The sequence below is a fragment of the Populus trichocarpa genome, chromosome 1, assembly GCF_000002775.5.
Source record: "Populus trichocarpa isolate Nisqually-1 chromosome 1, P.trichocarpa_v4.1, whole genome shotgun sequence".
NCBI lineage: Eukaryota > Viridiplantae > Streptophyta > Magnoliopsida > Malpighiales > Salicaceae > Populus > Populus trichocarpa.
The window spans coordinates 3,509,123-3,520,197 of NC_037285.2; the positions used below are offsets into that span (position 1 = coordinate 3,509,123).

General features: G+C 32.4%; 2 protein-coding genes across 4 annotated transcripts; one reads left to right on the forward strand and one right to left on the reverse strand.

Moving 5' to 3' along the window:
• The first annotated feature begins 1,919 nt into the window (after positions 1-1,919).
• On the forward strand, positions 1,920-4,201 carry LOC7493418 (deSI-like protein At4g17486). Its single transcript, XM_002297765.3, has 3 exons — positions 1,920-2,354; positions 2,886-3,173; positions 3,611-4,201. Exons 1-3 carry the CDS (start codon positions 2,222-2,224, stop codon positions 3,847-3,849), a joined length of 660 nt encoding a protein of 219 aa, XP_002297801.1. The 5' UTR covers positions 1,920-2,221; the 3' UTR covers positions 3,850-4,201.
• Positions 4,202-5,436: 1,235 nt separating this feature from the next.
• Positions 5,437-9,909, reverse strand: LOC7496054 (uncharacterized). Of its 3 annotated transcripts, XR_002979034.2 has the most exons (11): positions 9,755-9,909; positions 9,510-9,597; positions 8,413-8,497; positions 7,966-8,040; positions 7,845-7,881; positions 7,102-7,185; positions 6,917-6,977; positions 6,711-6,817; positions 6,239-6,304; positions 5,712-5,863; positions 5,437-5,560 (listed from the first exon to the last, which is right to left on the reverse strand). XR_002979034.2 is itself a non-coding variant. In XM_002299232.4 (10 exons), the coding sequence occupies exons 2-10, from the start codon at positions 9,595-9,597 to the stop codon at positions 5,768-5,770; spliced, it is 699 nt and encodes a 232-aa protein (XP_002299268.1). In that variant the 5' UTR covers positions 9,755-9,909; the 3' UTR covers positions 5,437-5,767. The 3 variants fall into 3 exon arrangements, 2 of the variants coding, with proteins under 2 accessions (XP_002299268.1, XP_024445992.1); XM_002299232.4 differs by having other exon boundaries at positions 5,437-5,863; XM_024590224.2 differs by having other exon boundaries at positions 5,437-5,863; positions 9,510-9,851.
• Positions 9,910-11,075: the final 1,166 nt, after the last annotated feature.

An 11,075-nucleotide genomic window follows, 5' to 3' on the forward strand; every position in this document is an offset into this window, starting at 1 on the left:
AGGACTGCAAGAATTTCTTCCATAACTAATTTTAGGGGATCTTTTGGTTACTTGGATCAACTATAAATTATTAGCTTATTGATATTTGTTACTCCAGGTGATTACATTAAAATGCCCTTGATTGTGATTCATGATTACCTAGCTATTTACATCATCAAAATGAGTTATTAGTTATAGATGACATTGGACAATTGGCACCTGCTTTGCTATTTTTTTTAATATATATATATATATATATATATATATATATATAAAAGTATTGGTATTGCTAATATATTTTATATTTGCAAATAAAATTTTGATTATAAACTCCAGATTTAATATATTTTTTAAAATTTCAAGATAATGGCATCTTCGAACAACTTGAACTAACTTATTAAACATGTAATTGATGATGTATCCAACTAGGCTTAACAATATTGTTTTTGTAAAATAATTTTTATTTAATTATATGAGAATGAAAATATACACTATCATAAAAACAACAGATAAAATTTAAAAATAATAATGATGGGCTATAAAAAAGACTTGATAAGATTATAAAAGGACAGTTATATTTTTATTCGAAAACAAAGTAAAAATTAAATGATATTTAATAAAATAATACCTAAATTATATTCTTAATTAATTTAATATATTTATAATATATTAAATTAATTATTTTTAAAAAATATTATAAATTGAAAAATAAACCTAAAATATAAAATATAAAAACAAGACAGGTGTACGTACGGGCTTGACCTCAGAATCACTAAAAAACAAAAATTATTCAAATAAAAAAGATCAAAACCGATCTCAATTTACTTTTTCTCCTTATAAAAAACCATATTATTGAACTTCTCTGGTTGAATATAATCCATTGACATAAGTTTTTTTTTTTTTTTTTTTTTGAGCCGGCGGGCAAAGAATAATTTTCTGACTTTAAACTTTGTCTTCTCACTATAATCAAAAACTTTATCTCATAGAATTAGATGAAAAGAATAAAAAAGTCATAGGATAAAATTTAAAGAACATGAAAAAATAGAAGGGCCCGGAATTAACTACCACTTGATTTTTGGATAAAAACTTTGATTCTTGACACCCTAAACCCAACCCAATTAAGTTGACTAAAACAAAACCATGCAAATGGAGAGCTTATTGTACGATCATCTACCATCTCTCTCTCTCTCTCTCTCTCTCGCCCTGATCCTGGCGGCAATCTAGTTATTAATCATGATTATTCTAAATTGATCACCATCTAATTAGGTCCCACTTTCATCCTGTTCACCTAGCTACTAATAATACCATGATATTATTCCTTTTCCCTTAAGAACACTAATCCCAGATCATAATATATAATATGATAACCCTCCCCACTAAGCACCATAATGAGTAGACGTTACTTTCTCCCAATTTTTTATTTTTTTTTTTCGAATTCCTGAACACAGCTCACAATTATGTAGCCAACACGGATTTCTTTTGAGTTTCTTAAACAGTCATTGTGTTTTTAAATAAGTTTTTTAAATTCTACTTAATTATTGCATTTATAATTATTTTTCTGATCCTATTCAAACCTAAGATCACACGCTCTTTATCTCATTTTTGTTTTTTCTATACAAATCTTAATTGTCTCGTTTTATTTGATTGTTTTAAGAATTATTAAGAAAATAACACTCCAACGTGAATATTTATTGATAGATTTCTGTTTTCCTTTTAAAATTTTTTTTTTCAAAAGAGCCCGGAGGGAATTATATATATATAAAAGATTCACTTATTTTCCGATGATTTTTAAAAAATAAAAAAATATTATTTTAATATATTTTGATATAAAAAGCAACCACATGCCATAAACAAATAACGTTTTATATGTAATTTAAAAAATAAAAAGAACCTAATTATCAACCCATAAATATTCAAATACAGTGCGGCTCTAAATGCCGCCTGTAGGTGCCCATAAGACAGAAGATTCTCATTCTTCTCTTTACCAGCTCTCAAAACCCAAAAAGAAAGAAAAAAAAATCATATTTTTAAAATTTCATCAACCTCTCTTGAGATTTGTTGGGCAGTGAGCGAGTGAGCGAGCGAGTTCAATTTTATTGAAACAGATAACTAGTTGTTGAAAAAGACATGATTATACATCATGTCACATCCATATAATGTTGTCACGGTTTAGTTTTTTCCTAGTACCATATGGTAATTAGAGCAGTGTGCCTAATGAGAAGAGAGGGGAAAGAAGAAGAAGATGTGGTGTAGAAAGAATTTGAGTTGTACTGATACAGGATCTGTGCCAGTGTACCTTAATGTTTATGATCTGACACCAATCAATGGATATGCTTATTGGCTTGGACTTGGAGTTTATCATTCTGGGGTTCAAGGTTTGTACTGTTTAGAAGACTACTGGTTTTAGCATCTTTTTTTCAATCTTTGTCAAGTTGCATACTTTTCAAGCTTTCTTTTATTCTTGAATAAGTTGCATTGCTAGTTAGATCTGTTTGTGTGTTCTGTTCTGTTGTCTGGATTGTTTTCTGCGTATTGGTGCATTGAATCTTCAACGAAAAGCAGTGTTCTTTGAAGTTCAATCTTTTCGAATGTTTGATATATTGCTTTAGGAGCTGATTGTTTGGTTGATGAGAATCTGCAAGAAATTTTGAATTCAGAAATTTGGGTTTTCCTTTCTGGAATCATACAAACAAGAAACTTGGTAAAGTTTTGGCACAGTGAGGTTCTTTTCTTTTGGAAATGCTCAGAGATTCCTCCCTTCATTTCTTCACTTTTCTCAATGGCTGAATACCTTTTTCATGGCTTTTACTTTCCTTTTTTGGGTTTTTTTTCTTTTTAATGTTCTCAATCTGTTTATATTAAAAGAACAATCTTGGTAAGATTAAAACCGGGATCATGTTATGCAGTTCATGGTGTTGAGTATGCTTTTGGGGCTCATGAGTTTCCTACAACTGGAATTTTTGAAGGAGAACCTAAACAGTGTGATGGGTTTACATATAGAAAGACAATCTTGATTGGAAAAACAGATTTGGGTCCTGAACAAGTGAGGGGAGTTATGGAGGAGTTAGCAGAGGTATATAGAGGGAATGCTTATAATTTGATAACCAAGAACTGCAACCATTTCTGCAATGATGCATGCGTCAGGCTCACTGGTAATCCCATCCCTAGCTGGGTTAATCGGCTCGCTCGAATTGGTAAGAATTTAAACTTGTTTAATCCTGTTTTCAAGTTGTTCAATTTAGTTTTACTGTTAAATTAATTTTCCTGGATGAATACAAGAAATGGCTTTTTAGAAACGAGACTGTAATGGTCATTTAGTGGGTGAAATGAAGGTGATGAAATGTGTCTCCATTCTCCACCACACAACTCAATTTCTTCAATCTAATGAATAATTGTGAATGAATTCTTACAAATGTATTGAAGTTTGTGATCAATATCCAGTTCCTTTTTTTCATAGATGAGAACTCTGATAATCTTCTACAACTCAAGCCTTGTTGAATAGTTTAGATGTGTAAAACTAGTCAAAAGATCAATCCAGGATGAAACTAGTCAGTTTGTTGAGCAGATTCTTGTACATGGAGTGAAATTCCACATGTATTCTCGTAATGAAGTGTAAGGTGATGTTTTGCAGGCTTTCTATGCAATTGTGTTCTTCCTGCAAATTTAAATTCAACCAGAGTTCAGAATCATAAAACTGAAGATAAGGCTTGTGAAGGAGAGAAGAAAAAATTGACAAGCGAGTCAAACAGATTCACATCTTCTAATTCTTCATCATCTTCATCATCACCACCTGTAGTTCGCGGTAGAAGTAGAAGCAGGCGTGCTCTTCAACCATCCTCGCCCTTGATTCTCCGCGCCTCATCTCCTTGATGATCTCTAAGAACTGATTTTTTTATTTCTTGAAATTGTTCAAAGAAAACGAGGGGAAGCAAAATCTTTAATCACAGTCCCCCCTCTCTTTTCCTCATTCTTTTCTTGGGGTTTTGTGGTGCTAACATTTTGTTGAAGGGATTATGCAGGCATGCAGCACATAGATGTAAATGTGTATGCTTTCAATTTTTTTGGCAAGTGATGTTCCGTCTCTGCATTATTGTCCAAACCAACCTCGTTTTGTTTGGTTTTCTTGCAACCAGCAAGGCTTTGCTTTGGCAAATCTGTAGTATTGCCTGAGATATCAAATTAATCAACAGAAATTGCTTGGTGCAAATTTTCACGATGGCCATTCTTGTGTTTCACCTGGACTCCTTTTTTTATTTATCAACAGTCGACTATTGAACTTGCAAATTTCAGGGGGGGGGACACAAGGGCTGATGTTAAAACATAACTGAGCAACAGGCGATCTTTGGAAAGCATCTGAGCAAAGATATGATACCATTCGGTGAAAAGACTAAAAGATGTCTAAAGTAAAGTAAAAGTCACATGTCTTGAGCTAATGTTGAAGTATCTCGTGAAATTTTGCAGTGCAGTCCTTGATCGGTAAAGGGCCTTGAGATGAGAGGCACTGATACATTCGCTTCGTCTATTTTTTTATTTTATTTTTTTGAACAAGAATCATATTTGCTTTGTTAAAGTGAAGTTCCAACAAGCAAGAAAGTAAAACTTGGACTTTCAAGCCTTAAAAATTGAGAAAAGTCGAATGCAGCATAACTTTGCTTTAGTCTTTACTCTTGCTTCCCGTGGAATACAATGTGGGGTTTCATCCTGCCACTATTCAGTTTGGTGTAACCTCTTTTGGCTCCATGGCATAAAGAAGGGAATCCCAAGTCATTTTATATTCGAGGGCTATGGCTATCACTCGTGTAACTCAAAATATTATCTCTTTCCGCGAAGCTACTTGTTCATATTTCAAAGCATAAAAATGTCATGCAGTCTAACATTCTGGCCCGAGAGCTTTCAGGAGTCAGGGCTGCAGATTTCTTTATCACAAACGAAATTGAGAAAGTTGTTTAGTCAGCTTCCCAACAACTACTCCACGTATATCTGATCTCATACTCCACAATTCTGCGGGGCGGCAAGGCCTTGAGCAATATGATATTGTTGCAAACTTTCTTCTTCATAAGCAATATGATATTGTTCGATCAGCTCACAAGTTTTCTTTAATCTGACTGATGGAATGACAAATACATCCAACTCTTGCATCAACAGCCACTTAAATTTAGAAGTTAAGTGACCTTGAACAGAAACATTGTGGCACTGCCATATTCAATTAGTCCCATGACTGTAAAAATGCTGGAGATAGGAACTAGGTGGTGTATTTAGAAGTTAATTTATGTGCCTAGTATATACACAGTACCGATTTTGTCTCGGAGGAAGACTGCCAGAATGCCAGGCACAAGTTGAGGAAATATCTATCATCGCTCTGGTCCATACAAAAAAGTGGGGATGATATAGCCTAGTGTCTAAGCTGTCCCATTGAGATATCTATACCTATGACAGGTAGAATTTTGCACGGACAGCAACACGCAAACTTCACTTTCTAAGATATTTGAGCATAAGTTGCTGGTTTGGAGGAGAACAGGATTACAGAGAACTAACAAGTTACAACTCTTGGGGGAGTCTAATGTGAGTAGTTTCAATAATCCTGCAAACAGACCAATCACATATTTTACTAAACAGCAACGCGAGGGAAAGAGCAAAAGGAGAGAGGGAGAGAGAGAGAGAAGTGGCATGGAATGAAAACAATACATTTCCCAAATGGTGGGGAAAAGAAAAGGGATTTCACCACTACCTACTTAAATAATAATAATGGTTTACAGCAGGGAACCCAAGTAACCAAAAGCATCGACTTTTAGGTCCTTTTTGCTCGCATCCATTCTACAAAATTGTCCAAGATCAGGGGCCATGCAAGTTCCGGATCATAATTACTAAAGTCTGGAAAACTTATCTGTTAAAAGATTTGAAACTGTCAATAAAGTTGGAACATGAACTAGATAACAAGCCAAAACATTTATAGGAACTGGTAACCAAGCAACTGCAGAGGTGTCAGTATCATATCACTAAGGATGAACAGAAATTTAAGCCAATGCCGAAATAAATCTTGCTCTTTTCAATTTTTCTCCACCTTTCCTTGTAAATGGAATTATAATGTTACTGCCTAAACATGCATGCATGCATATGCATTACCAAAATACAAAATCAATAATATACCATGAAAAGGATGGTAAAGGTGCATGGATCACACGACCTTAGTCTTCAACTAGTCAATTAAATATAACAAAATCAAGACGTTTGGAGTTATTGAGTGAAGAACAGGAAGTACCTCGTTGCAGAAACGGTAAAAGCCCATCCATTGATCCATGTTTATGACCTTATAATCACTCTGAATCTGCACTCACAGTGAAAGCATAGTTAATACGGGGCTGTAACAACTACCAAGAAACATACAAATACGTGCATATAAAATAAATTGGTCATTTTCTTTCAGATCAAGCTGCCTAGATCACCTAGCGCATCAAAAGGCAAGATTTCTTCTATTTTTCACTTAAAAAAGGAAAACAATTAAGTTGCAAGATTGGCTACAAAAAGTAAAACAGATGCAGAATCAAATAGCCCATCAATTCTAAAGTCTAGCTCATAAGCTAATAGACCAGAGAGAAGCATAAACTGTTTAACATATACGAAAAGCATAAATAATAAATGACCCTTGACATTTTATAAACAATGTCAATCAACAACTAGAATACAAACAGCAGCAAATTTCAGAAACAAACATGAAAAATGTGGCCACTGACCTTTAGATACTCAATGAAATAATCAACCTGGGCTCGAAAATGGGATCCTAAAACAAGATCCAACAATTGGCAGATGCTCTCTATGTCTATACTCTTTTGTTTCTCCTCTGAAGAAAGCAAAGGGTGAAAGCAGCATTAATAAATGGGGAAACTGGGAAAGATAATGTTTCAGCATGTGACAACACGCCATTGTAAACTCACAATACCTGTTAGGCAATATCGAAATGCATAGGTATAGAAATCCATAAAGTTTGTTGGCCTCTTAACCTTTTAGAGAAAGGGATAAAAGATCAGTAGCTTTTCAACCTTCTTTAGATGAGTTCCATTCGTAGAGTACATTAAAAAACATCAAAAAGTACACGCAAGTACCCCAAACCACAAAGGGTCATACCTCCTTTTCTAGCTCCAGAAGCACCTTTTTTAATTTATTTACAGTATCAGCCCTCAGTGATTTGAGGCCCCTTCGCCACTCCTCCTATGAACATTAAGACATTGTAGTGAGAGGGAAGAAATGGATGAGCCAGTAATATCGCTAATTATGGAATATAATGTTGACAGTTTTGGGTATAAGATGATCAACATGAAGAAAGACAAAGAAGATGGAAGATATTTAAGAGCTTAAGATATATCCCAACACTTGTCTGTATGTATAATCTTCTAGATTGCACAACAAATCATGCACCAATAGAAAACGAAAAACCACAAAGCAAGATAAGCATCCACAGAGATAGAGAGTACGAAAATCCCAGGAAATTGTAATGAGCGACTGCATTGGCAACTATTTATATATGTGTGTGTGTGTGTAAGCATGTCTAAGCACCGAGTATTAACACTTTGCAATCTTTGTATTTTTGAGTAAACACAGTTGCAAATAGAATCAAATTTTGTTGAAACTCTTAAATCATAGAATAATAAGTCATAAAACTATCTAAGCATGTCCTTGAATGCTAAAATCAATTTAAAAGGCTGCTAATACATGGCATTATTGGATGCTGGCAAAAAATGGTGAGCCAAAATTGAGAATCAAAGATAAAAAAGTGGATAACAAACTCATTGAATAACATCAGAAATAGACACAAGAATCAAAGCGTAGATTAAGTAGAAATTGATGGGTATAGAAGACATGTTCCTTACCAGGGTAAAGTATCCCTGTTTTTCAGCTCTCATTTTCCTGGTATGTGCAGCCCATCAGTTTCAACACATAATCTTAAGGCCAAAAGTTAAGCAGTCTTTAATACCTTCTGGTCTAACTTACCAAGCTAGCATCAAGATTCTGACATCAGTATGATCCACCTCCATATCTGAACATAGAGTTTCAATTCCTTCTGGGCTGTTCAAGTGAAATATTTTAAAGATTAGAAATGAAGTGACAAAATCTTAAAATGATACATCTTAAATCATTCTTTCATATAACAGCTTAAGCATAAACTAAGAGTTCTGGTATTTTTCCCATCCTAATAAGACCGGCCAGAGAGACAGAAAGTTGAGCTTCAAAATACAAAAGCAAAAGTGTCGCATGCAAAAAGTATCATCAGAGAAAGTCCACCCACATGTGATCAAGTAACTGACAAACACATTATCTCCTTAACTTGAAAAACAACAGTCAATAGCAATTTAAATTAACACAACTGATATTCTCAATAATGAAAAGCTAATAAACACTTCACTAATCAAACACAGTATTTTGATGGAGGAAACTTACTCAATAATACCAGAAGACCTGTTTGCGTATGAGTAAAATAGGTTATCGATTCGCTCCATCTCTTTTGAAGATGCTTTACTTGAGGCTAAAAAGACAAAGGTTTACCGGTTACAACGTAAATGCAATGTTAACCTAAACTAGCATAGCAATAAATTCAGAAACGAATTAGGCTAAGATTCTGTAAAGGCAACCTCAAGCATGTTAGTTATTACATTTTAGATTCCATGTTTTAAATTAGTCCAAGAATTCCTCAGCTAAGTTTTTAGCACAAATTCTTTTCATTGGCATAATCTTAGAAATAGTTGCTCCTCTTTCCTAACATCGTTTAATTCCTATTAGCTGTCACAAGCATTACCAAATGGTCACATCCGTGAATTGTTTATTTGGTCTTCAATGTACAGATTTTCAAAATAATTCAAGTAATAGAATCTGTAAAAAAAATCTAATAAAAATGCTCCTATTTTTTCAAGCATCTATAGATAGCAAATGTTCATTCTATCTACAAACGTTTGATTTTCTTTTCAAGATGCTATAAGCAGGCCAATCTTGAGATTTTCTTCATGGAGATGCCAAAGATTTTGAACCTTCAGCCAAAACCAAAGAGGAACAAAAAGATTTCAACTTCTTGCTATAAAACCAAACATTTATGGCCTAGAATAGATTAGCAAGCGTTCAACCCAATATATATCTTTCCCCTACGATGAAGCAAAATTTAGCTTGATCAAGTAGTAGTAGTTATGTCGTTCGATTAAAGGTTTCTACTTCATACAAACACCAACCCCCTCTATCTTTTTCTTTTTTTCAGGGGAACCAAACCAGTATATCTTTTACATATTTTTCTCATTTTCAGCACAAATTTCACATCTTCATTTTTTATTTTTTTTCCATCTAAACAACAAAAATCACAATTAATTAATTAATACAAACTAATAAGTTCTCTATTGTTCTTATTGCCAATCTAATAACTCAATTGAACCACCGAAAATAATAAATCACAATTAAATCAATTCCACACATAAAAATCAGTTGATTTAAACATATTAGAAAAATAAATAAGAAATCAAAACAGAAAAAAAGAAAATCGAGAGAATAGATACCGGAGCGAAAAAGATCCGTAGCTGAAAAAGTAATTGAAGCAGTGGTAGAATTCGATTGAACCGTCTTCTTCGATGCAGAACGACGCATCTTCAATTAAATTAATTAATTAAAATGGAAATTTATTTGTTAGAGAGAGAAAAAGAGAATTAGAATTGTTTTTAGAGAGAGAAAAGAAAGATCTAGCTTCTCCTTCGAGAATAATAATAAAAATGAAAAAAAAAAATATCGGTAAAAATAGAGAAACCTGAGGCAGGCAGCGAAAGGAAGCTTCCTGGTGGCTTTCTCTCTCTAAAAGTTGGCTGATGCCTAGCGCCACTTTCTAGACACAGAAAGTTAGAGAGAGAGAGATAATGAAATATGAATGAATTATTAATTAAAAATTGGATTTTGAGTTTTGAGTTCGCTGCTCAGATTTTTTTAAAAATATATATTAAAATAATATTTTTATAATTTATTTTTAATATTAGTATATAAAAATAATTTTAAAATATATAAAAAAAATAATTTTTTAAAAAAATACTGCCAACCACAGCGAAAAACAACTTTTTTTAAAAAAAATATATTGTATTGTTGAGCTAAATTTTGATTGGTTAGAAATTTTAAGGTATCACAGGTTGACTGACAGTACCATATTTTTCTTACGACCTCCTGAATTGAGTGGATGGATGAGTTGATGTCTTTCACGTGTGCCTGCCCTTACCTTTTTTTTTAATTACTTTCCGACCATTTTATTTTATTTTTTTGCTAATTATATTATATCATTATATTAATTAATTATTATTAACATTCTAACAAAACACTAAAGGAAGTTTTTGGGATTCTAGTATCATTGTTTATAAAATATTCTTTTATTTAAAAATATATTAAAATAATATTTTTTTTATTTTTTAAAATTAATTTTTAATACAAACATATAAAACGATTTACGATTATAAAAAAATATTTTAAAAATATTTTTTGAACGTCAAAACAAATACTCTTTACAAAAAAAAAAAGTGTTTTACTATCAGAAAGCATTATCCATTTAAGTAGTGCTTTGTTTTTTTAACTTTTTTGTATCTATATTTTTTTTTTAATTTAAATTTTATCCTTCAACGTTTTGTTTGTTAATTATTGAGTTTTATAATTTATTTTGATATATTTTCTATATCTTAACCTCATAATTCGGGTTACGTTTTGCGAATTTGGTGAGTTAACTCAATTTTTTTTTTCAATTTCAATGTTATCCTTCAATATTTTATTTGTTAGGAATTAGTTGATTTGTTGGAGATTGACCTTCATGATTTGTTTCGCCTTGCTTTTTTATTGATTTTTTTTCAATTTCACCATTCAACATTTTAATGATTGGGAATTAGGCTTTTCTAATTTGTTGTGGTTTGCTTTCTATGAGGTTATCTCAATCTCCTGACTCAAGTCACAGGTTTCGCGGGTTAACCCTAGTTGATTCATGTCATTTTTAGTCCTTTTTTTAGATTGATTTTTTTTAAATAATTCATTCTTCAATGTTAGACTGGTTGAGAATCGTGCTTCATATTTTGTTTCGATTTACTTTATATAAAATTGTT